A 27,394-nucleotide genomic window follows, 5' to 3' on the forward strand; every position below is an offset into this window, starting at 1 on the left:
GAATGCACCATATATTAGATTCATTGCAACAATGTAGCAAGCCTCCTTTGATAGCACCTTCCAAATCCATATCGTCAATAGTTAGGAGGACAATGGCAGCAGATTAATGGGAACACCACCATCTGCAAGCTCCAGTCCAAGTCACATATTAGCCTTACTTCAAACCACATTACTGCTCCGTCAGTTTTGCAATGTTTGTTTTTTATTTAAGAAGTTTGTTTTTAGTTCATACATGGAATGAATTTCCAGAGGAAGTGGTGGATGCATTGAGAGTTAATGTTTGAAAGACTTTTGTGCTACTAGATGAATAGGAAAGGTTTGAAGAAACAAAAACAAACTTGCTGAAAAAGCTGAGCAGGTCTGGCAGCATCTGTGAAGAAAAAAAAATAAATCAGAGTTAATGTTTCGGATCCGGTGACCCTTCCTCAGAACCAGACCCGAAACGTTAACTCTGATTTTTTTTCCATCACAGATGCTGCCAGAGCTGCAGAGCTTTTCCAGCAACTTTATTTCTGTTCCGGATTTACAGCATCCGCAGTTCTTTCAGGTTAAGGTTTGGAGGGATATGGGCCACTTGTAAGCAGGTGAGACTAGTTAAGTTTGGGATTACGGTCAGCATGGACTGGTTGGGCTGAAGATGCTGTTTACATGCTGTGTGTTTGTCTCTGATTCTAAACCAAGGATAGAGAAGATGTGTTTGCAACAAGATATACATGTCAAAATGAGAGGCTGGCAAGTGGAGCATAGAAGGTCAGCAAGGAAGGAGAGAGATTGGAAGTGAAGCTGACAGTTTCAGCAGTAATTTTGTTTTTGTATGGGGAGAAGTAATGTCTTGGGGTCAAATAATGTCAGATCTAATTTTCCCAAAATGACCAGGGAGGAGGACAGAATCAGTGGTTACTATATGAATACTATCTTTTCCTAACGATCAGTTTTTGTTTTACTTCAGATTTTCAGTATCTGCTGTTTAGTCAACCAATCTTCAAGCTGTGCTAACATATTCATGCAAACACCATGAGCTCCTATCTTAAGTAGCCTACATTGTGGTACCATATCAAATACCTGTTGGAAATCTAAATACATTGGATGTACAGGCTCCCCTTTATCTACTCTGCTTCCTACCTGTTCAACAATTTGTTAAGGTTGATTTCCCCTTCATGAAGCCACGCTGACTGTTTGATTACATAATTTAGTTGTACATAAGCTACCACATCCTTTATAACCAACTCTAGCATTTTCCAAATGACACTAAGCTAACTGGCTTACAAATCACATTTATGATAAAGTCTAAAGCTTCAGATCAATGACTCTACACAATGGTGAGTTTTCCATCTGTTTCCACTGACTCTTGTTTGGCTAGATTTCCTAGATGCCACAAGGAGTCAAATTTTGCCTTGATGTCAAAGGTATTCATTTTTACCTCACCTCTTACATGTGTCATGACGTACTTCCATCTGGCAAATTGCAAACTTCCGAGACACCAATGTGTATACCTTGTATTTCTCCTTGCGGATCTTTATAAAACCATTTCATAGCAGCATCATGTGTCAATGGCATGGAGGTAGCTTTACTTCGTTTATCCTCAATTTGTGTTGACAGTCTATCATCATCTAAGGCATTATCCTGCAGTGATGCTACCATCTTCTCAGCTTCCTGAATGGGAAAAATTATATTTTCATTATGTAAAATAGTGACCGGTACCAAGAGTTCAGTTTAAATCTCCTGAACAGGTATGTATATGTGTGATTATTCGAGCCTGGATTGCTTGCATATTTCACTATAGGCTCCCATATATCCATACAGTTCCAAAGAAATACAAACTCTGCTTCTCTCTACAAAAATAACAGCTGCAACTGGACATGGTGAAACTATCAGCTTTTTCGTTTTTTCCCAGATATTATTCAGTTTTCCAAATGCATATCTGAAATGTGATAGTTGAATAAGCTTCCCTTCCTTGGCATCATAGTTGAGAGATTCAACGGGGGTTCTCTACAGCTGTCTATTAAAAACGTCTTTGCTCTGGATGTGAGTTTGCTTGCTGAGCCGGAAGATTAGTTTTCAGACGTTTCATCACCATTCTAGGCAACATCATCGGTGAGCCTCCGCCGAAGCTCATTGGAGGCTCACTGATGTTACCTAGAATGGTGATGAAACGTCTGAAAACTAACCTTCCAGTTCAGTGAGCAAACTCACATCCAGAACCTCAACCTGAGCTACAAATCTTCTCAAAACTCACTAACGTCTTTGCTCGTTAGCATACATTCTGGGATTCCTGCTGTTGCACATGCTGTAAGACTGGCCATAGTGCAAACTTGATGCTAAAATAAGAGTGTAAAGCCTGCTTTTGGCAAATGGCTAATCTGATCAGATTTTTTTCATATTATATCACACAAACTCATAAAAGGCAACACAGCCAAATTAGGATTGTCAGACAGGCTTCCAATGTACTGCATACAAACGTGCCAGAAACGGCACATTAATACAAAGGGCCCTGTTCTTTGCAGACAAAAATAAAATATGATGCACTGTTCCTGTTTCAATGCAAAAATAAGTGACAGCCATTCAATGGTTTCTTTCTCTATGCAATAGCCTGTTCAGAGTCAACATCCTTGTTAGTTAAATCAGCATTAATGGGTGAAGTCTTTGTGGCAATACCTCTGACAGAGTCCATTTGCCAATCAATCAACACACTCCTCTCATGTGGTATAAATGCCAAATTTCCCCTGGAATTGATATTCTTGAGAAATGTCCTGAAGAGTGCAAGATGAAAAGCTTCAATCTTTTTTTCTGAGCAATACTCAGGTCTGTTTTACCAAAGTACATAATTCATGGTAAAGTATTTGTTTAAAGCCCAAGTTGCAATACAAATTTAAGAAGTTCCAGAAATATGTCAGAATGATTCACTTCTATCAGCTATCATTGTACACTTCTTTCATTCCAAATTTGTATTGCAGACTATGTTCACTTACAATACAAGAGAAAAATAATTCCATTTTTGACACAGAAGTTTGTCATTCAATTACTGAACAAGAGTAAGTTATTTTACAATCAACTGTTCCTGCTGTGTACCTGTTCAAGATGTTTTAGCCCTTCGTCATCATCATTATCCTGAGCTACGCTCCGGTTTGCAACTTTTGTGATCGTCGGTGAAGAAGATGCCGTAGTTGTAGTTGTAGCAGCTGTAGTAGTAGTGCTATTAACAGATTGAATTAAAGTTTTTTGATATGGGGCTGAGGTATCCATCACTGGAACACAAAAGAAGCAAGTTTTTATATCAATGTCAAAAGTTACCAAACAAAAGCACAGTAATTTGATTTTTGCTAAAACAAGAAACATTTTAAAATTAAAATTAAATTCAGAAAATACACTTCCATTCAGTTTGTTACAAAATGTCCCACAGATTGGTTACAACTGCATTTAATGTTGAAAATTTGCACATCTATGTCTAAGCGGTTGAAAATCAATACAAGCTATCATTGGAAGTAATTAATTCTTCTAACAGATCACTCTACATCAAAGTCAAGTATAAAGTACAAAATATCAAATTCATTTTTGTTGAAGTCAAAGAAATCACATACTTAGACAAACTGACAGCTATGAATAACTCTCCCAGAAAGAGTTATTCATTCGTTTACAAAAACATGCTCATAAGAAAGCATTGAACATTAATTCTTTATATTCTTCTGTATTAGATAACATGCAGAAGTTAATATCTTCAAAGACAAAAGTCACAGATTTCCCTCATTATTTGCAGATGTTCTGTTAATTGTACCATCCATCATTGATAGAAAAAGATTAGGATCATGGAATGGGAAATTAAAAACCAAACTACAAGCAATGCAGAGTTGAGTCAATTGCACAAAACATAGAAATGAAAATATTAACAGAACAATATTAATAAGATGCAGAAATATTTGTTTTCTCTAAAAATCGAGCCAAAAAACTGCTGGTCAGCTGTCACAGTTTAAAAACTTCTACAATTCAGAATTATATGAAGTTTGCATGAAGCAGAATGGTTTAAATTATTTTACAACAGTGCCAACCCTTTAAAACATTTAACCCAAAATCTGGCAAGTACATTAAAATGGACACCTGCAGCATTCGTCATGTTGTTTTAAAAATTATTTTTCTAATCTCTCAGATTTTTAGTTTGTGGCTTAGCAAAGAATTGATCCTAGGTTTCTTTCTAATAAGGCACATCTCCAGTGCAGTACTTTAATGCCAAATAATGGAAACCTTTTACAATCAGGGCCCTGCTCTCTCACCATACTTACATAGGCTAAGTTGGGAATGTATAAAGGAGGAATCATTTAAAGTATGCTTTTCTAGCATACCATGATTTCTTTCAAAGTTGGACTAAGAAGAACACGGTACTTCTATATGCTCCAACATTACAAAACTTTCATTCACAACGTAATTTATATAAAATCATACCTTCCTTGGCAGATCTTTGCTGTGCATCTTCAGTTTCGTCAGTTTTTTCTTGCATCTTTTCTTCCCTTTCGGGTGGGCTGGCAACTATTGCTATCTGAGACTCCAAAGGAGATGGCAACGAATTTGTACAGGAAGCATCCTTGGTCTCATCAGTTTTATTTGCTTCTGTAACATAAATACTGATTACTGCAAGTAATGGGCAATATCTCCGTCTACATTCTGCAAGTAATCAAAAAGAAAATCAGACCTCTCCCTCCCACTTTCCAGTTTTCTGCCCTACGTTGATGATTTACTGAATCTCTGTCCAAAATAACCTTTCAGCCAGCTTTTGGAAAGTGTATTAAACCAAAGAAGCTGAATAGATTTTAAGATGAAGACTTTTCATTAGATAAGTGGAATACAGTACAGAATCAGAAAACTTCACATCACATCAAGTTTAGATCTGATTCATCCAATCAGAAAATATCCATGACTTGCAATTTGGAAACAAGTTTGGACAATGGTTAAGTCCAGAGAAGTTGATACCAGGTATGCAAGATTTTATCATCAGTAATAGAGAACAGCTTAGTTCTCTATTTACTGAAATCAAGTATAGACAGTTCTGCAATAATTCGTGCTTCATTAACACAAATTGGCTGCAATACGATTGATGAATAGTGGATGCCATTTGGATTTTCTATAGTATGAGGTCACACGATGCAATATGCATCCTTGGCCATCTTATTCACTTGTGTTGTCACTTTCAGGGAACTGTGGACCTGTATACCTAGATTCCTCTGTACGGTGATACTACGAAGGGTTCTGCAATTTAGTGTATACTTCGCTCCCACAGATCTTCAAAAAAAAAATGCATCACCTTGCATGTGAACAGAAGTTCACCTGTCATCTCTCCTCCCAGTCTCCAGACTAGGTATATCCCCTGCTAAATCCTCTAGTAAACCTCCACAGCTCTGCCAATCTTTGTGTCATCACAAGTTTACTAAATCAGACCACTTACATTCTCCTCCAAATCATTTATCTATATTTCAAACATGAGAGGTCCTAGGAGGACACCACTGGTCGTAGATCTCCAGTCAGAGAAACATCCCTCCAATGCTACTCTGTCTTCTATAACTAAGACAGTTCCGAAACCACTAGCTCACCACAGATGCTATTAGACTTGACCTTTTGCATAGGCCTGTCATGCAGGACTTTATCAAAGGCCTTGTTAAAAACCACACAGACAACACCCACCAGCTTGCCCTCACCAATCATGACTGTCACTTCCTCAAAAAATTTAATCAACATCTCAGATCATGAGGCACGACCTTGCCACCAGAAAACTATGCTAACTTCAATAAAACCACATTTTTAAAAAATGTGAATAAATCCTAGCCTAAGAATCATCTTCAATAATTTCCCTACAACTGACACAAGGCTCACAGACCTGTAATTTCCTAGATTAGCCCTGTTTTACTTCTGAGACAAAAGAACAACGGCCATTCTCCAGGCCTCGGGGATCGCTCCTGTGGCTAAAGAGGATACAAAGGTTTCATACAAGGCTTCAGCAATTTCCTCACCTGCCTCCCTCAGCATTCTGGGACAGATCCTATCAGAGCTTGACTTTTCTACCTTAATAAAAAACATTCAATACCAACTCTTTTTCTATACCACCATGCCCCTCGTGAAACTCACTATCTACCATATCTTTCTCCTTTGTGAATACTGATGTAGTGTACTCATTAAGGCCTTCACATACTTCCTCTGGCCCCATACATAAATTCCCTCCTTTGTCCTAGAGTGTAACCTAGCCACCCCCTCTCACTCTTTCTACATGTATAAAATTTCTGGGGATTTTCCTTAATCTTGTTTGCCAAAGACATTTCATGGTCCCTTTTAGCCCTCTTAATTCCTTGTTAAAAGTTCTTTCCTGCGGTCTTGGAGGGTTCTGTTTGCCTTCAATTTCCTAAACCTTACATATGCCTCTTTTACCTTTTTGACTAAGCTCTCAATTTCTCTCATCATGCAAGGTTCCCAAATCTTGCCACCCTTCATTTTCACAGGTATACGTTGGTTCTGAACTCTAATCAACTGGCTTTTAAAAGAATCTGACATGCCAGATGTGGATTTGCCCTCAAACAGCTGCCAATAGTCTACATTCAACGGCCCAATATTCCTTCTCCCAATTTAGTACTTTTCCCCTCGAGGACTACTTTAATCTTTATCCATAAGCGTTTTAAAATTTACAGAATTATGCTCACTATTGCCAAAGTATTCCTCCACTGAAACTGAGTGGTGAGAATACTGAACTTCTAAGCAGTAGTTGAGGTAAATTTCATTTCAAAGAGACACTTAAAGGGAGGTTCAATAGACATATGGGGGATAATGGAACAGAAGATTTCAGAGTTCATAAGGAAAGGCACATGGAAATTAATGGAGAATAGCATCATAGGTACTTTGGGCCAACTAGCCTGTTCTGTGCTATGGGTAATTCTATTCATACTAAAATCATGGAACTCCAGTGAAAAATGACTGATAAAAACCTTCATCAGCCTCCTCCTTGGTTATCTTATCAGGTTCCTTAGCTTCTTCCTTCTCACTGTCCTCTGAATTTGATCTCTCTTCGCCATCCTCCATCTGCTTAAAATCCAATTCCTGTTCCTCTGGAATGGGTTCTTTAGGAGCTTTCTATGAAAACAGCATCAAAAACATGAAAAAGTGTAAGATGTGTGGTAAAATACCTTTCACAGTTGTGCTTTTTATTTTAGCACTAGTGAAAGAAATGAAAACTCTGGCAAAGTTATATTGTATAATGTTCAAAAATGCAGCATATTATACAATTCTTCTCACATGAGTATTTTCTCTTTTGATATTAGCCTTTGCTCAGTGGTAGAACAATGCCTCTAAGCATTAGGCATCCTAGCCCCTCTCGACAGTTTGGCACAGGTTAGGTTGTCATTTGAGCAGGTTCTACACTTTAAGCATAATCTTTGGATGAGATATTAAACTGTTGTCGCATTCAAAGAACGATTCAAAAGAAAAACAGTTCTTCAGTGCCTGTTTATCTGATCAACATATTGTTTCAAAGATTTAACTAGCTCACAAATGCTATCTGGGGAACCAAACTTGTGACCTTTATCCAGTTTGACCTATTTGTGGTTTCATCTACACTCCTTGGTGACTGCTTCTGAGATAGTATCTGAAATTGCTGGGCAAATTATTTGCATATCAAACCACTATTAGCAGCTCAAGAGGATGGCTCCACAATTTAAATGCTTAGGGTCTTTAAATTTATAATCTAATCAACAGAAAATAATCTATTACAAAGAAACTTCAGATTTTGATGATTTAGAACTGGTGGCTGTGGGGAGGGTGGGTGCGTAACAAGAAAAACTGTGCCTGAAGCAATGTCGAGTACAAGAAAAATAATCGATGATTCCATTTATCTCTATCAGCCTCATCTCGGTGGCAGTACTCTCACAATAACTGGACTATCAAACCATCAGAGATTCAAGACTCATTAGACCTAAGAAACTAATCCAGAATAACATCTCAGTGCAGTCCAAGAAAGGACTAGTGTTCCTAAAGGTCACATCTTCCCATTCACGCAGATGTTAGAAGTACAACAGCACTATTTCAAGAGCAGGTTTGCTCTGTTGTCCTACATTCAACCAAAGAAGTTTATTCTCATTCCTATTTCAATGACCTTATTTTTCACAAAAAGGCTGTCATGTTTGCCAATATAAAATCATTTCAGGTTAAAATCCTTAAATCAACCAAAACACCTCAGCATCTCCGGAGATCAACTTTGACTGATTCTTTATTTTCTAGAAAAATATGCTTAAAAAGTAATCAGTAATTTTGTAAACATGAAGACCTAAGAAACATATTCAACCTCAGCCACAAACAACATGCTAACTATATTCATAACTTTCCATAAAAACCATGCCCAGACCATATACTGCGGCTCCAGACTCAAAAGAAAACTTCTCACAATCACACATCTATTTTGTTTTACAACAGAGTTTTCATTCAATCCTTCTGAATTTTCACGAAATTACACAGAATTTAACTATGCCCACTACAATCTTACCCAATTGTTTCCAACTCTGGGTGAGGTCAGATGTTGGATTCAGTGTTGAGATCAAATGTTTCAAATCACTACTGCTTTAGATAATATTGTTGCTGTCAGATTCTGAATGCATAGTAACAGACAAGTGGTTTGAATTATCTTATCTATTTGTACAATAAACTCCATATATAATAACGTGCACAAATTGAGAGTGCCAAAAAATTAGGGTTACCCCAACCTTTAAAGACAAAAATGCTCCAGAAGAATCAAATGTTCCCATCTCCTCCTCTGCATCCTCCAGACACCACTCTGGCAGGCTATCCTTTTCATCATCCATACTACCACTACCGGAACGCACTCGTCGGTAACCGCGTTCATCATCTTTATCTCGGTACTCAAAATCAAACCGTCTTCTGCGTTCTGTGGCCTCTCTCCAACCTGCAGAACATTGTCCATGTTAAGATGTTCAGAAAAAGCTTGAACTTAAAGTACTGCTAAAATCAAATTAAGTAAAGCAACAATGCTATTAACAAAACATTACATAGAACAGAATTTGAATGCTGTTGGAGAGGGACATGCTGCACTCATCAGGACAATTCCAAACCACTAAATTTGAAAAGATCACGACAAATTGCAGGGGAAAATGGTGCCGACTGGTTGGTAAGTCAACTGACTCTCATGGTAACACCTTAGCCAAAGCAACAACAAACTAAGCTTCCTAAGCTCCCCAGTATTTCAAAGGCAGAAGGTTTGAACATATTCTTTTTCTTGGCAGTTAAGCATAAACAGACTGCATCATGTTTAGATCACTGCAGGATAAGTTCATACATTGAAGACCTAAAAACAAAATGGCCTCATTGGAGACCTAATGACCACAAACTTGAAGAGTCGAGGACATTCTGACAGTAAAGCATTAACTGTTTGGACAACTTCAAATGTCACTTCCTGTTGCTGTGTTATAACGTACGAGTGTTTTGAAAGCCATGGTTCATGGCAACCTTCAGTCCTAGAAAGACTATTGCACGGATCAATATTGTTTAAGTGCTGAAATGCACAAGATACCTTCTCAGTGCTCTCATCCATTCAGAACCTGGAAAGATTGAATATTTTTAGTTTTATGCTTTTTAAACTGTGGACTTAAATGAGGAACTACTGTTGTAAAATCAATGTTTTAGCCTAGTTTTTCCTATTCAGAGATGTTGTTACACACCTCAGGAGCAGATGGGACCTGAACTCTGACCTCCCAATCCAACAGTAGGGACACCATCACTGTGCCACAAGCGGGTTCCAAAAAAATTCTATTTAACCTTCTTTTTTAAAATCAACCTATCCAGAGATGTTATTACACACCTCTGGAGCAAGTGGGTGAATTCAGCTCTCTCAGTCCAAGAATAGGGCCACTACCACTGCACTACAAGATAGTCCCCAAAATCAGTGTCCCCAAACAGACATTTCAAAAGCCAATTCACCTGACACTCATGGCAAACATCTTTTAGACAGCTGCTTGAACAAACAGTATATAAAAGTTACAGACAAACTGGAATCCAAGGGTTCTGTATTCCAACGAAACTTTGGTTGGCAACAAGGTGATTTGTCTATAGACGAGTGACTAGTACTCACCCTGATGTAATGAGATTTAACTGGAAAATTTAAAACAGCATACCAGCGCTGGGATAATGCTACACAGTCCCACACTACCAAAAGATACTACTCCCAGCTATCATTTCATGCAAGGGAAAGCCACCCACTTCCTTTGTTCTTCTATGAATTGCGTGATAGCAGAATTCAGTGCTGAGCAAGTGAGTCAATGCTTCACAGCCAAGTCTCAACAAGGCACAGACATTCGCAAGTCGAATAGGTAAAACATGGCAATAATCCATAAGACAACCATGTCTGGTATGTAACTAGCAGCCATGTTAAAAGATAGCATGGATATTGATTTCAGGTCAAGGCATCTGTGCTAATGCAATGGCATTAGCACCGAGTCATCAAGTGATAAATATTAGCAAGCGCACAGAGCACCAAAGCTACCGTTCCAACAAAGCTACCGTTCCAGCATACTATAGCATCTTGTATTTTATATGACCTCTACCAAATTTACAACCTCACACTCGCTTGCACCAAACTTCACCTGCTACCTATCTGTCCACTCCAACAACACTGTGCATCTTTTTGAAGTTCTCAGTATTCTTCCTTACATCATACATTGCTTCAAATGTTTCTATCACCTGCAAAATTTGAAATTATCCCTATACATCAAGGGATCCAAAGATGGCCCCCAGGGAACTCCACTGCAAACATACCTCCAGTTCAAAAAAAAATGACTTCTCACCCACAGCCTCCAATGTCATCATTCCTCAACTCCACACCACCCATTTCTATCTCCTTCCCAAAATCCACAAACCTGACTACCCGGGCTCACCCACTGAACATATCTCCACTTACCTTGGCTCTCTTTTCTACCCATCCCCCACCCAACCACCTAGAAACTCCCTGCCTATGTCCGGGACACCACCCGCACCCTCCACCTCCTCCAAGATTTACAATACACTGGCCCCCAAAACCTCATCTTCACTATGGACATCCAATCCCTGTTCACTTGTAACCCCATTTAAATAGCCTAAAAGCCCTCCGTTTCTTCCTCTGCCGCAGGCACAACCAGTCCCCCTCAACTAACTTGTCCTTACCTTAAACAACTTCTCCTGTAACTCCTCCCACTTCCTTCAGACTAAGGGGTGGCCATGGGCACCAGCATGGGCCCAAGCTCTGCCTGTCTCTTCGTAGGATTCATAGAACAGACCCTTTCCCGCTGTTACACTGGCACTATCCCCCATCTCTTCCTCCACTACATCAATGTATCGGAACTGACTCATGCTCCCATGGGGAGTTTGAACAGTTCAACTTTACGAACACCTTTCAACCCAACCTCTAATTCACCTGGACCATCTCTGATACCTCCCTGTCCTATCTGGACCTCTCCATTGCCACTTCTGGTGACTGCCTCGAAATGGAGATCTATTTCAAGCCCACCGACAAGCACAGCTACCTGGACTACACCGCCTCTCATCCACTCTCCTGCAAGAATGTGGTCCCATACTTCCAAATCTTCCACCTCCACTCCCAATATGGGGAGTTCCACTCCCGCACATCCCAGATGTCCTCCTATTTCAAGGACCATAACTTCCCTCTCTGGTGATCGAAAATGCCCTCACAGCTGCAACTCCTACGTTTTCCACACATGCCCTCACATCCCTCCCCCCATCCAAAAATAATAAAGACAGAATCCTCTTTGTCTTCACATCACCCCACCAACCTCCACATTCAGCATATTGTTCTCTGCCACTTCATCACCCACAATCCAACTCCACAATCAAAGAGATAGTTCCCTCTCCACCCTTCGTAGGGACTGCTCTCTCTACAACTCCTTCGTCCACTCCACGCTCCTCGCAACTGCAAGTTCTACATGTTCCCCCTCACCTCCATTCAAGGCACAAAACAAACTTCCCATCTCAGTCAGGACATCCATCAACTTGGTTTACTGTATCCGCTGCTCCCGATGTAGCCTTCTGTACATCGATGAGACCAAGCATAGGCTTGCAGACCATTTCATAGCGCATCTGCGCTCTGTATGTGACAAATAACAACACCTTCCAGTCGTCAACCATTTTAACTCTCCTTCTCGCCACACCCCACCCCTAAAACCTAGGTGACACGTTCATCCTGGGTCTCCTCCAGTGTCACAACGACTCCACCCGCAAACTGGAGGAACAACACCTCATATTCCACCCCAGGAGCTTGCAGCCCAATGGCCTAAACATGAAATTCACCAGTTTTTAAAATCCCCCAAACCTGGTCTCATCCCATGTCCAACCCTCCCTCTCACCCCCACCTCCTTGGCCTGACACAACCTGTCTTCTCTCCCACCCATCCCACTGACCAATCCCCACCACTCCCTACCTATACTCACCTACCACTATTCCACCCCTCTTTTTTTTGCAGCTCCCTTGCCCCTCCCCATTTCTGAAAGGTCCTGACCCAAAAAGTCAACTTTCCTGCACTCTGCTGCTGCCTGGCCTGCTGTATTCCTCCAGTTCCAGCATCTGCAGTTCTCGCTATCTCTGATATCCAATAACCATTGCTATTTCCTATCACTCAGTTAGTAGGGTATCCGTGTTGCTACTGTCCCTTTCATCCCACAATTAATCTTACATTCTGTAAGGCTATTAATCTTTTACATAGAACAATAGACTACAAAAGATTAGCACAATCAACTTTGGTCCAGTGCAAACATATTAGTTTTTTAAAAATTTAGTTAATTCAATCTAGTTTCGCATGAGTTAATGGAGTCAGAATTCACAGTATGGAATGACGTCTATTTTGCCTACACCAGTCTCAGTCATTCAGCACAGAAACAGACGCTTCAGTCCAATTGGTTCATACCAATCATAATTCTAAACTAAACTAGTCCCACCTGCCTGTGCTTCATCTGTATCCCTCCAAACATTTCTTATTCATGTACTTAGCCAAATGTCTTTTAAATGCTGGATCTGTACCTGCATCCACTGTTTCCTCTGGAACCTCATTCCACACAAGAACCACTCTTGTACGCGAAAAATTGCCCCTTGTGTCTTTAAATCTTTCCACTCTCACCTTCAAAATATGCAACGAGTCGTAAAATCCTCCATCCTAGGGAAAAGACACCTGCCATTCCCCTTGACTATACTCATGATTTTATAAACCTCTAAAGTCACCATTCAACCTCTTATTCTCCAATGAAAAAGAGTAGCCTGTCCACCATCTCCCTTTAATTCAAACCCTCCATTCCCAGCAACATCTTGCTAAATCTTCCGAGCGCTCTCTGGTACATTATCTTTCCTATAACAGGGCAACTAGAACTGGACATAGTGCTCCAGAAGAGACCCCCACCTGACATCCTATACAATCTTAACATGATACCCCAATGCCTATATTCAGCAGTCACGTGATGAAGAAAAATGTACCTGAACCCCTTATCAAGCACCTATCAATTCTAAACCTATTTTCCAGCACTTGGCTTGTAGCCTTGCATGCTATGGCACTTCCAAAAATAACCTAAAATAATATAAACCATGTGATTGTTCCTATTTCTACTCTTTCAGGCAGTGAGATCCAAAACCCATTACTTCTGGGTGAAAGAGAGTTCTTCTTTACATTTCCTTTAATCCGCTTGCTCTTTACCTTAAATCTATGTTGCCTCTACTAAGGAGAATGTTTCTCACTAACTACTCATATGATTCTGTACATCTCAATGAGGTCTCCCCTCAGCATTCACAACTCCAATGAAGACAAACCCAGCTGCTCTAGCCTTTCTTGATAATACAGATGTTCCAGACTAGTCAATATCTGGTGAATCTCTTCTGCACCCCCTCTCATGCAAACACATACTCCTTAAATGTGGCAACCAGAACTGCATACAGTACCAGAGATAATGGGAACTGCAGATGCTGGAGAATTCCAAGATAATAAAATGTGAGGCTGGATGAACACAGCAGGCCAAGCAGCATCTCAGGAGCACAAAAGCTGACGTTTCAGGCCTAGACCCTTCATCAGAGAGGGGGATGGGGGGAGGGAACTGGAATAAATAGGGAGAGAGGGGGAGGCGGACCGAAGATGGAGAGTAAAGAAGATAGGTGGAGAGAGTGTAGGTGGGGAGGTACTCCAGCTTTGGTTGAAGCAATGTCTTATGTAACCCTATCAAAACCTTCCTGCTCTTGCATCCAACGCCTTGTCTTAAAAATTCCATATGCCATGTTAACCACTTAATTGTCTGTCCTTCAAGGATCTATGGAGACATACACCTTGTTTCCTCAGAACTTATTTCCTGGGGTTCTACCACTCATCATGCACTCCCTTGCCTTATTAGTTATCACAGAGTGCATCACTTCTCATCTTTCAGGATTAAATTCCAATTCTCACTGTTCAGCCCTGTAGACTAGCCCACCTATATCCTCCTGTAGTTTAAGGTTATTGCAATTTACCGTACCAATTTTCATGTCATCTGCAAATTTATTGATCAAGCATCAAACATTAATGTGGTTAAACAACAAGAATCGCAATACACTTCTGTAGTGATTGGGCCAGGTGAATCTCTGAGTATGAAATTCCCCAATGTGGGCTGTTAACTGGGGCCAATCAGGTAGTAGTACTGGCTGAACTCCATTAGAATCATTCAGGTATTTCCAAAATGAAGATTTAGGTAAGAAATTGTGTCTGGTGGCCAACACTGGATGTTGACATGACCAGATCAGTAGGGCAGTGCTCAGAGTGTCAACAAGGACAAAAATGACTGCCAACTGCTCCCAAGCATTCATGGGAATGACCAGGTAAACCCTGGGCTTGTTTTTACGTTGACTATGCCAGTCCTTTCGTGGGCTCGATTCCTGGTCATTGTGGATGCCCATTCAAAGTGGTTAGACATGCATACAGTCCGTTCAGCAAACTCAGGGATGACAAATGAAAGGCAGTGAGAATAGTTTGTAATATACTGGCTCACAGAAGTAATGATCACGGACAGTGGAATGTATTGACAAGCAGGAATTTTGAGTATTTCCAAATGACATTCAGCATGTTTGCATAGCTCCATACTATCCATCAATCAACAGTCTGGCAGAAAGAGCAGTCCAAACATTGAAGGGAGGCTTAAAGAAACAACCTACATCTTTGCTGGATACCACAATGCCCCAGTCCTGTTGGATTATAGGAGTACCCCTCATGCAACTACAGGGATAGCTCCAGGCTTGCTTATGGAGAGGAGACTCATTCATCATGCAACACGTCAAAACTGTAAAGCAACTTTGAAATCTGACATACTTGAAGATGCTGTTTTAACAAAGTTTGTCTAGAACTTTTTAAAATGCTGCCTTTAAAATTCTCTCAAGTCATGGAAGTTCTTCTACATAGCCACTTCAGCGCTATCCTTGGGTATGAATAAACTCAGTCCCACAATGTGCCTATATTAGTACACTAAGTATAGCATAGCAGATACCAGGTGTCTCTTTAGTATTAGCTTGCCAAAAATGTATTTAATCCTCATACCTGGACTATGTGGCTGCCATCTGTCTCCTTCTCGGCGAGGTCCTGCTAAACGCCAACCTCCATCATCATCCTCACCATTCTGTTCATCTCTACAGACTCGCCAGTTCTCACTCTCTGAACGGGTGAATTCATGCTTCCTTGTTGATGATCCCATTTCTTCAAAAGATGGTCTCCCTAGACATACAAAAAAAGTGCTTTATGTTAGACATCTCACCTAAACGCAAACTTTGGAGGGACTACTTAGACGGGATCCTCTTTTACAGATAGGAACAATGATGTGAGTGACCACAGCTCTCCTTATCTTTAACACTGGAGAAAATGCAATCCAAATCAATCTTGTATTAACCACAAATCTGAAGTAATAATTAAAAGCTGATTCAGCTCCAAACACAATAGTTACAATACATCTACAATATACTTTAGACAAGTTTCAGTGCCCATGGTTTTGCAGTCTGACCCAGCAAGCAGATGACAGATGCGACTACCACCATCTTTACTTGGATTTATTGTCCAGTGGTGCTTGACTAAACTACCAAATTTTCAAACAGGATTGTTTATGTACTTTCCAAGGACAATACTGGAAACTTTATAAAATGTAAAATATTGGAATTAAAAAATCTGATAGTAGGAACTATCAATGCTGGAGTCTGAGATAACAAGGTGTAGAGCTGGATGAACACAGCAGGCCAGGCAGGAGAGGAGCAGGAAAGCTGACATTTCGGGTCACAATCCTTCTTCAGAAGTGGGGGAGGGAAAGGGGATTCTGAAGTAGGCAGGCAGAGAGGGGGAGGCAGTGATGGAAGGTGGATAGAGGAGCAGATAGATGGAGAGAAGACGGACAGATCAAGGAGGCAAGATGGAGCCAGTAAAGGTGGTGAGTATAGGTAGTGTTAGGTTGGGGGTTGGTCAGTTGGGAGGGAGGGCAAATGGGCAGGTCAAAGAGGTGGGGATGAGCTGGGCTAGTCTTGGGATGAGGTCGGGGGTGGGGAGATTTAAGCTTGGTAAAGTCCACATTTGAGACCATTGGGCTGCAGGGTTCCCAAGCGGAATATAAGATGCTGTCCCTCCAGCTTTTGGGTGGCATCATTATGGCAGTGGATGTGGACTAGGATGGACATGTCGTTCAAGGAGTGGGAGGAGGAGTTGAAGTGGTTCGTGACTGGGAGGTGTAGTCATTTGTCACGGAAAGAGCGTAAGTGCTCCACATAGTTGTCTCCAAACCTCCACTTGGTTTCCACGATGTAGAGGAGGCCACATCGGATACAATATATCACATGAGCTAATGTGCAGGCAAACATCTGAATAATGTGGAAGATGTTCACCTGCACATCTGATGTGGTATATTGTATCCGATGTGGCCTCCTCTACATCCGGGAAACCAAGCGATGCTCGGAGACCACTACATGGAGCACTTACACACTTTTCGTGACAAGTGACTACACCTCCCAAGTCGCAAACCACTTCAACTCCCCCTCCCACTCCCTGGACGAGGACTAGGATGGACAATGCTTCCCGAAGGCTGGAAAAACAACACTTCATATTCCACTTGGGAACCCAGCAGCTCAAATGGTCTCAATGTGGACTTCACAAGCTTCAAAATCTCCCGACCCCTGACCTCATCCCAAGACCAGTCCAGCTTGTCTCCACCTCCTTGAACTGTTCTTCTTGCCTCCCACCTAACTGTTCCTCCCACTTCACTGACCAACCACCAACCCCACTTCCTACCTACTAGCCTCATCGCAGCCTCCTCGGCCTGACTGTCTTCCCTCCCACCTACCCACTCCTCCTTCTCAACTGACCAAACCCCATCCCAACTCCCTACCTACACCCACCTTTACTGGCTCCAACCCCGCCTCCTTGACCTGTCTGTCTTCTCTCCACCTATCTACTCCTCTATCCACCTCTCCCCCTCTCTATTTATTTCAGAGTTCCATTCCCCTCCCCCATTTCTGAAGAAGGGTCCAGACCCGAGACATCAGCATTCCTGCTCCACTGATGCTGCCTAACCTGCTGTGTTCATCCAGCTCTACACCTTGTTATCTATATAAAGAACATTTCCTGGTTGAGCATCCACAAACAACTCTCAAGCTAGTCATAAGATAAGATGTTAAACAGATCCCCATAATATGGAAAGAACCTTACAAGCACCAAAGAAAGATAAGTCAGATGAGTGATGAAAGTGACGGTTTGATCATGAGTACCTAAATCAACATGTTCTGACAGGGTGGGGGAGCGCAGAATATGACTTTTTACTCTTTTTAGGGATTTTAAAGCAACTGCATAATACTAATCATGCTATTTCATACAGTCCAAAAAACAGTAGAACTGGAGAACACTCCCTCTAGTACAATTCCAAATTATTCACAAATGAGTATTTCAATGAGTATTTAATACATGGAGCAGGTTTCAAAGATGGATGCTGTTAGCATGTATTCCAAAGAAAATTCTATTTCTTTCAAATAATACTACAATATACAGTACATAGTTTCAGACATGGGATGTGTTACGGAGAGACTACTAGCAAAGACCTACTGATTTTGAACCTGTGCTTCAAAAATTCTCCGTCAATAGGGTTCTCATGTTTATATGTCTGTAGACTCAAATGATAAAAATCACTAATTCCATTATTCCATCATGCCAGCAGCTGCTCATTAAAACTTAAAATCCAAAAAATGCTGTTGTGCTGCTCCACCATTAGCTTTACATTAACAGGAACTTATCTTCAGCCTGCCCATTTAAGAAAAAAAAACACCTTTATTTGTCCAACTTGCCACAGGAAGTCTCATCATTTTAAGCATAATTAACTGGTTTATAACATCAAAAGTCAGTACTACTTTTTTTATAAAAAAACATCTACATGAATTCTCATCCCTTCAGATTTTGTGTTTCATGGAAACTTCACTGTTATTTTTCTTTTACCTTTAATCCCTCAATCTCTTTCTATTACTTTGCTTTCTACAGTTTACCAGACATTAAATTCACCCTCCTCATTACATTGAGTTTATTGCCAAATCAGTAAACCTCAGTGTTTATGGTTGCCCTGTTCACTCAAAAGTCAAAGACTCAAGTCACAGATTTTATTTATCTCCTTTACTGCACCCCATGAGATCACATTCCCAACCAGTGTGTTTTGGCAGGATCTTTTAGATCTGAAGGCTATAGGGTTAAATCAAACCAAGAGCTATTACATTTCCTGCAACGGGTAACTGTGGTCCACCGTTTAAAATCAAAAATTTCTATATTCAAAAGAACAAAAAAGTGAGAAAGAAATGTTGTCTGTGTTATTCTTTAGAGGTTAAAGTACATTCTTACACTCAGTGATAACGAATACAAGTTAGAGTACCTTGAATTCTGGCAAATAATTGTAATGAGGGCTAAAGTGCGAGGGTCAAGAACCTAAATTATCAGTGAATGCTTAGACTTACTGAAAATAAACATTTTATAGTCTTACTATACGCTTGCACATGCGATGATTCCTTCAGACAATCAATCACTTAGTTAAATGCACATGTTCACACAAGTCAAGGTCGACATAGATATTGTAAAATCTACCAAAATAACTGGATTATGGTATGGCAGCTATTACACATATTACCCATATGAGTGACTTTCCAAAAGAAGATATACTTTGCTAACTTCTAGGCATCTTATCCAAGTTAGGATCACAAATACCATGGATTATTCAAATCTGTGCCTCTTGGCAGATATCATTCTGCCTGAGCTGCAAGTTAGCTTATGTGCACTCCAATAAATTCCAAACACGCATGTTTCAAACTGGAGAGTTATACATTCGAGGCTGAACCTCTGTGTAGCCAGACAAATAAAAGAGGAAGTAGATCCCCAAATTCTTAACTCAGGTCAGCATTTGCAGTCCATTGGCTAGCCAAGTCTTAAAAAAATAACTATACAGTCCTCTCTGATGATTTATGTTGGACAATTTGCAATCTTAATAAGAGCTCTCAGTAAACAGATCTGCTTTTGCAAAGGCAGGACAGAGAAAAATACACAGGCAGGTGGTCAGGCTAATGATCTTACAAAGTCTATGAGAATCACTTTGCTCTTCTTCATTTTTGTTATGTCTGTACAGCAGGGAATTCATGAGCTTTAGAAATTCCAGAACTGCCTCTTTGGGGGTCAATAAAAGCAACAAAAGGCAAATGAGTTTTTCAAGCAATGCTAAATTAGTCCAAGTTGTAAATTTTAATGGTAAACTTTGTACTCCTAATGAGCTACCCATTCTACAGCGGACTACATTTTCCTTTCTCCCAACCACAGTGAAAAGGAGGGAAACATCAGCAATACATCTCAAAATATAGTTGATATGCCTTCACTAGCTTCTCATTTAGCATGGAAATTTAAAAACATACTTCATGCAATCAATTAAGATCATTGCCACAATAAGGCTACTTGCAAGACTGAATCCTGTCCCTCGTTCTAATATCTTATCAACTTTGCACAGCATCTGAACAGTTAAAATGTTCTGCTTTATTAGTGCAATATGTCAAATCATACTGAGACCATTTAACAGTGAACTCATTTTCCTCAGTTGTCAGAAAAGAATATGACATTGGGAATAAATTAATGCAAGGGAAGATGGCCACTTAGATGGAATAAATCTCATGGAGTATTTAAAACGTGGATGGAACTTGACAGCAAAAGGCACCCAACCCTGGCAGCGAGAATAGTGAAATGTTAAAGTTTGTCATAATGGAAGCCAAGCCACTGAGCATAAACATCTTTGGATATGAAAAAGACAGAGGATTTGCAAGTTAACACAGCAGAATCACTGCTTAGGAAAAGGGATTTTAAAAAAAAAAAAAATCGGTAACAATTGATCATATAAACTAACACCTGCAGCAGGGAAGTCTCAAAAGATTAAGGGTTCTAAGTGTAACTGTACTTTCATCTATCTCCCATCTCTAACAATATATATTTCTAAAAAGTAATGAATTTTGTTTTATTTGTGGGAGCTTGCTTTGCACACGTGGGCTGCCCGGATTATACATCAGATCAATAATTATATTTGAAAAGTACTTCAATGGCTTGAAAAGATAGTATAATATCTAGATACTGTAAAAGGCACAAGTGAGTGCAAGTCCTATCCTTGTATGCAAATAAACACTCAACTCCTTACTGAAATGCTGGCATTTCTACTCAACTGCTATCTAAGACCTTAATAAAATTCATTATGCTACATCTGAAATTGGACTTTTAACACCAAATAATACTTAAGTGTTTGGATGTGAGTTTGCTCGCTGAGCTGGAAGGTTAGTTTTCAGACGTTTCGTCATCATTCTAGGTAACATCATCAGTGAGCCTCCGATGAAGCGCTGGTGTTATGTCCCACTTTCTATTTCTCTGTTTAGGTTTCCTTGGGAGACCTAAACATAAATAGAAAGCGGGCCATAACACCAGCGCTTCATCGGAGGCTCACTGATGATGTTACCTAAAATGGTGACGAAACGTCTGAAAACTAACCTTCCAGCTCAGCGAGCAAACTCACATCCAGAAACTCAACCTGAGCTACAAGTCTTCTCAAAACTCGCTAGTACTTAAGTGTGATTTCCTCACAGCCAGAGCACACAACCAGGTACAATTCAAAGCTGTGTCACAAATTAGCTCAAGTATTGGACTCAAAAATATCAGGGTGGGATATTAAAGGGTGCAGGCAGTGGGAAGGAGTGGGATTAAAATTACAATTCGTGATTTGGGCCCCCATTCTCCAAAAAGGTTAAAAAAATGTATTAAAAGGATGCAGAAATAAGGGATGGTAACGATGGCAGGCTCAAGTGATAAGTGAAAAAATCTAAGGACACTGAGAACCTATAGTAAGTTTGCCTTTACCAAGACATTTCAGTGAAGTTATGGCTATAGATTTAAAAGTATGGGGAAAGGCAAAAACAAAAAGCACTTTTTCCATTATGTAGATTTGGCAACCAGATTTCATCAACCCAACAATAAAATGTAGCAAAGATAGGAAAACAACAGTTAGCAAGGCAATGGAAAAATGGATAGGGACTTGAATCACCAAGATTTCTCATTGATAATACTGGAGGTGTGGCAAGAGCGTGAAGGAGAGGGAAGGTTTGCTAATGATGAATTCAAAAAAAAAGTGTGTAAATATGAATCTTAAAGTTATGAATAAAGCTGCAGGAAATCCTTTCAGCAACACACTGAGAGGAAGAAGTAATCATTATCACTGTGCCTCAGACCCAACTGGCTATATGCGTGGAAGTGAAGACAAACTAAACAAAAAATTAATTCAAATTCCTGATTATTATATCACTTATTGAGAGATCAATTACTCTCAACTATTAAAATGGATCCAGTCTTAGCTGCATTTGAGCCAGTGTTGCAGTAATTAACTGTTGTGTTCCCTTGGTCATGGCTCCCTCTGGGCTTTGTCACTGAAGATGACAATTTTCAGATCTTTCATAGATTGAGAACAAAGCCAATTGCACAGCCCTCCTGTGTTTCGTAGCACATGTAGGTATGAAAATGTCTAGCCCATCTCCAGTGACATAGCCTAGAGGGAGCCATGAAATGACAGCATGGCAATAGTCAATTGCTACAACTCTGCCCTAAATTCAGTTGAGATTAGATCCAACATAATAGTTAAGAGTAATGCAATTCATTGCTGTAAGCTATACAATAACCTATACTCAAGAATTTTAATTAAGTTTCAATTGTTTAATTTAACAATAATCATATAGATAACTACATACCTTTTTTATTGCATTTACACTGCTTCCCTCCCATTTATATCACACTTAATCCTGCCAATGAAACAGGGTAATCGAGATTTCTCATTTCTCCCAAACTACCAGCATTGCTCCACAACTCTAGTGAGGGAGGTATAGTTCACTAACAAAACAAAGAGGGCTTGACAGCATCCTTTTCTAATTAACTTGAGAGAAAAAGGAATTCCACAATCCATTTAACTCTTGAACAGGTAACTTTTCTTGACTGACTGACAAGGCACTCACCTAAATGATATCTAAACAGCTGACTCAATCAAACTTTCTACAGTGTGGAAGCAGGCCATTCAGCCCATCATGTCCACATCAACTCTCTAAAGCATCCCACTCAGATCCCCACCACCTAGTCCACCAGCCATCCCTGCATTTCCTATTGATAACCTACCTGGTCTGGACACTACGGGCAATTTAGCATGGCCAATCCACCTAACTTGCACATCTCTGGATCTCTGTACTGTAACAAATAAGGATTCTACATCGTGGACAGAGGGCTGATGGTGAAAACATGTTGAGATTCACCAATAAACATTGCTGTTGAGCATTCCCCCACCCCAAACACCATGAATACCATCTGATAAAATTATTTCCCTTCTTTTAATTGACTACTCAAAAGCAAAATCAGTTCTAAAAGGAAGCAACATATCATATTATAAATTTCCATATTACTAACCTGTACAACTCTACAAAGGTGACATAAAAGAGTATACACACAAGCCTTATCTTCAGAGTCTAGTGACCAGTGCAATAAATATTTTCATATTCATTCGTCAAACAGGAAGCCAAGTTTACAAGCAGTGAAAATCCACCCTTAAATTCTATGTATTTTGGTCAAGTGTCTGACATTGTGAGATGTCAACTGAATTATGGCACATTTTACAAGATAGCTCATTTCTGCCATACAATAATTTGCATTCAGAAGACACTCACTTAAAGATGTGCATTACAATCAATTTGAAATACTTAGTAATTACTGTATTATTTCATGTACTAGCATTAAATGCAAATTTAAAAGATCAAAAACCAAAAGCGGCTGAACGGCTCACAAAACATAAGATGCAAAAATTTAGAGGCACCATTTTAATTTACAATTGAAAAAATTTTGACTTCAAATCATTGTTTTAAAAAACAGTTCTATGAACATCGCCAAAAGTAGTCAGGGCTTATTTTATATCATTTTGTTAACGAGGGGGCATGAGTAAAAATTTAAACACTTCTCCAATAAACATTTACTTGAACCACCGAACATAAATACAACCTGACAAGTCTCTCAATTTCAATCCTTTTAATTGGCCACCCGTGGGCAAAATGACTAACCTCATTAGTTCTAAAAGGAAGCAACAGTTCATTTTGTACATACCCACATTACTTACCCATGTAACTCTATAATAGATTACCACATAAGAGTGTACACACAAGCCTTATCGAGTTCACTGCAATAAAGAGATTTGTAGGTATCCTTAAAACAGCAACCCAAATTTGCAAGCAAGAAACAACATATAAAAATCTTCCATATTTTGGTAAGTACCTGATATTGCAAAGTATTTTCTATTTATCTAATTGTATACATGTGCATGATGCAAATCAACAAGTGTAATCACTTACAGGCATAAATATTAACTCAGATCTTTTCCCAACACATTCAGGTAAGATCACATTCAATTTCCAAATTATAAATGCAAAGTTAGCAATCAAAAATTCAAATGCAAAGCCAGATTAATACTTCATAGAAATGCTGTGTTAGAACTGAAGTGTATATTTTAAGAGAGCGCATGCGAGAGAGCAATGTACTTTAAAATTTTGAGAATATTGAATAATCCTGCATCCACATTCAAAATCCCAGAAGGGTCCCATTTGCTTAATTGGGTAAATTAAATAGCTACTTTTAAAGTCAATTTGATTTATTTATGCATCATGACACTGGCTGAATTCTATCATCGGACAAGGAAATGGTGTAGTAGTGGCTACACATATGTACGTCACTATTGAAAGTAAAGATCCTGTAGTTTACAAAGTTAATACTGGAAAACTTCCTTGGGGATAACTGATCTTCCAGTTCATATTCAGATCTTCAAGTTTACATTCCATGTGTATCAAAAATTTAACATTTTATGTATAAATCAACATTCAAGTCACACTTCTGCAATGTAGGAAACTGTTGCCAACAAACATGCAATTGAGAACACGGAGGAAAATATGCAAAGTATTAAATATCAATTTTAAGCTAAGCTAAAAACTTTGTCATATAAAATAGGCACGTAAACCAAAAAGATTTTCCATAAGCTTCTCCAAATTGAAAGAGGAAAAATAATGCAATTAACTAAAAATTCACATGCAATCTTGCTAACCCCATTTCACAGGCTGAGACACTGCAGGCAGTCCTTACAAATTTATGACTTAATTTTAGATCAAAGAGTTACACGGCTACTTTTGTAAATAGAATGAAAAAATTCATTTGCCCCTGTAGTTTCTCTAATCTGAACCACATGGGTCCCTCTAAATTGCTACCTGCATTGTAGCTGCATTAATAAACTTGATTCTAACAAGTTATTGGGCAGGCCCAAAAAACATTGGATATTTAAACCAATATGCATGGGGAACAATTTTCTTCCATGTTAAAAACATGTAATTATGAAATCAACTATTAACAGGGCCTTATGAAGCCATGAAGCAAATAATTTTGACTACTGCAGCTACTTTAGAGAATAAATATCAAGCCTAGTTTATCAAGGTTGACTAGTTTCTTAAACTATTACTCAATGGAAACAATGACTATAAAATCAATACAGTTTGTTAAGTGAACACGCTCACTACATTTACGCAGAATTAAAACTTGCATGATTTTTTTTTAAACTCAGATCCTTACCAGTTGAATTGAAGGAAGAAATCTTCAAACTGGCTGTTCAAAATGTTTTAATTTGTGGAATTTCATTTAAATCTTCAATATATTATCTATATTTGATAATGAATTACCATCATACCTCTAATGTGCTCTCTGAAAAGCCAGATTTAATGCAAAACTAATACATACAATGGTCAGAAAAATGGAAGAAGTTAGACTTAACCTGAACATACGCCAAATGCAATGCCTCTCAACTACTACAACATTGCACTGTAGAAAATTAAGTGCTCTCATAAATTAGCTTCCATTCTCAAACATGCATTTTTTTGTATAGAATGAGAATTTCACAAAGTTGCAAGCCCATACCTTACTGAAACAACCAAATCAATATACACTGGAAGAGTACACGAGCTCTACTTTTTTGGACGGAATCATTTGCGCAAATATGGTGAAAGGTTACTTAATCAGTTAATAGATAAATAAGTAATCTTGCAAATCCACAATACATGAGTAATTGCTAAAAAAGATAAATATAGATAATGGGAAGACAATTAAACCTGGCTGCAAACACTAACATTTTGACAATATGTTCTACAGCTAAACCAGACAAGGAAAATAAGACACATGGCTTTCAACGATAATGGCAAAAAAGACACAGCACCACTAGTGGCCTCCTGGTACAAAAGGATTGTCTCTAAGGATGGGCACAGCAATCTAAAGACAGAGGCCCTCAGTAGAAAAAGTATTATCTACCTAAAAGATATCTGGCCAATTTTAATGGAAATGAAATGGCGTTGGATGTTACTGACTTTCTCAGGAGCTTTTATTACTCATTGGCTCTTCTTTGCCTGCTTTTGGTATTTATTGGCATACACAAATGGGGATTTGGATTTGCCAGATCATAACAACCCTCCAGGAAACCACACCATCTGTGTGAAATATATTGACAGCTTTACAGCAGCCTTCTCATTCTCACTGGAAACTCAGCTTACAATTGGTTATGGAACCATGTACCCTGATGGTGACTGTCCTGCAGCCATTGTGCTCCTTACTATCCAAATGTTACTGGGACTTATGGTGGAAGCTTTAATTACAGGTAATTCTTCTTTACTAGAATTCATGATAAACACTGTTTGGCTTTGAAACAGTCTGAATAGCTGAATTTCCACAGCTATCAAACCAGCTTAAAAATTTGTGAAATCGCAATAAGGACATTTAAGAACTTAAAATTTTGCATCTTTAAGCAATGAAACATACAGTCCTATTCAGTGCTGTCTTATACATCTGAACTATCTGAAATAATGAGTCAATGATTGGCTGCATGTTCAATTTATATCAAGACTGTTATACATTGGAATGCTTGTAGGAGGATGGAGGTCATTATGTTTCAAACTTTCTATAGTTAATAATATAGAAATGTTTAGTGCTGAAAATGATTTTTCACCACCCAAAGCTTTTACTTACAACAGTTCATTTTTACAGGTGCCTTTGTTGCAAAGATTTCCAGGCCAAAACTAAGAGCAACTGCAATTAAATTCAGTTACTTTGCTACTGTTGGACACCATGAAGGGGAGCTTTGCCTGATGTTTAGAGTAGCCAACGTAAGGCAAAATCCATTAACACATGTTAAAGTAACTGCTATTTTATACCAAGAATACAAAGACCAACACCTTCACCAGACAACCCTTGACTTCCACAGTGACAACATGAACTCTAACGAATGCCCATACCTTGCCTTCCCACTCACATTCAGCCACACTATCAATCAAAATAGCCCACTTTATCCACTGATTCAAGGAGAGATGCCAGCCTATTATGAGATAGTAATTATTTTGTCAGCGGAACAGGAAGACACAGATGAGACTTACCAAAAGAGAACCTCATATATCCCAGAGGAAATCAAATTCAATCAACAGTTCGCCTCTGTGATAAGCTGCACTTCCAAAGGATACTACAAAATTGCCATGGAGAACTTTGACAAGACAGTTTCTGGATTTCCTGTGTTACTTAATCCAAAGAAAACAAGGCAGGATGATTTTGTTGTCAGCATCAATGGTGATCATGCTGACACTACCTTATTCAGACATAGCTCCGTCTGAAACATTAACTTTTTCAAAAGGCTTTCACCTGGAACATCAAATGTCAAATTACTGCCATTGTTTGAAGAAACAGTTCTAAATGTTAAAGTTTCAAATCAACTCATTAAATTATAGCGCCAATACATAACCAAGGATTTGG

General features: G+C 39.2%; 2 protein-coding genes across 4 annotated transcripts in view; one reads left to right on the forward strand and one right to left on the reverse strand.

Annotated features, from left to right (window-relative positions):
• gigyf2 (GRB10 interacting GYF protein 2) overlaps positions 1–27,394 on the reverse strand; it is a 135,708-nt gene that overhangs the window by 45,514 nt on the left and 62,800 nt on the right. For 2 of the 3 annotated variants that reach the window (XM_048542022.2, XM_048542023.2), the window contains 6 exons: positions 15,560–15,733; positions 8,724–8,923; positions 6,957–7,101; positions 4,435–4,599; positions 3,070–3,245; positions 1,494–1,653 (listed from right to left, as the gene is read on the reverse strand). In XM_048542022.2, coding sequence (XP_048397979.1) covers positions 1,494–1,653; positions 3,070–3,245; positions 4,435–4,599; positions 6,957–7,101; positions 8,724–8,923; positions 15,560–15,733 — 1,020 coding nt within the window. The remainder of the gene's footprint in view (positions 1–1,493; positions 1,654–3,069; positions 3,246–4,434; positions 4,600–6,956; positions 7,102–8,723; positions 8,924–15,559; positions 15,734–27,394) is intronic. The other variant, XM_059651035.1, reaches the window with a different exon arrangement.
• Positions 23,758–27,255, forward strand: kcnj13 (potassium inwardly rectifying channel subfamily J member 13). Its single transcript, XM_048542261.1, has 3 exons — positions 23,758–23,834; positions 25,754–26,252; positions 26,639–27,255. The coding sequence occupies exons 2-3, from the start codon at positions 25,781–25,783 to the stop codon at positions 27,253–27,255; spliced, it is 1,089 nt and encodes a 362-aa protein (XP_048398218.1). The 5' UTR covers positions 23,758–23,834; positions 25,754–25,780.

The sequence above is a fragment of the Stegostoma tigrinum genome, chromosome 14 (genome assembly GCF_030684315.1).
Source record: "Stegostoma tigrinum isolate sSteTig4 chromosome 14, sSteTig4.hap1, whole genome shotgun sequence".
Lineage (NCBI taxonomy): Eukaryota > Metazoa > Chordata > Chondrichthyes > Orectolobiformes > Stegostomatidae > Stegostoma > Stegostoma tigrinum.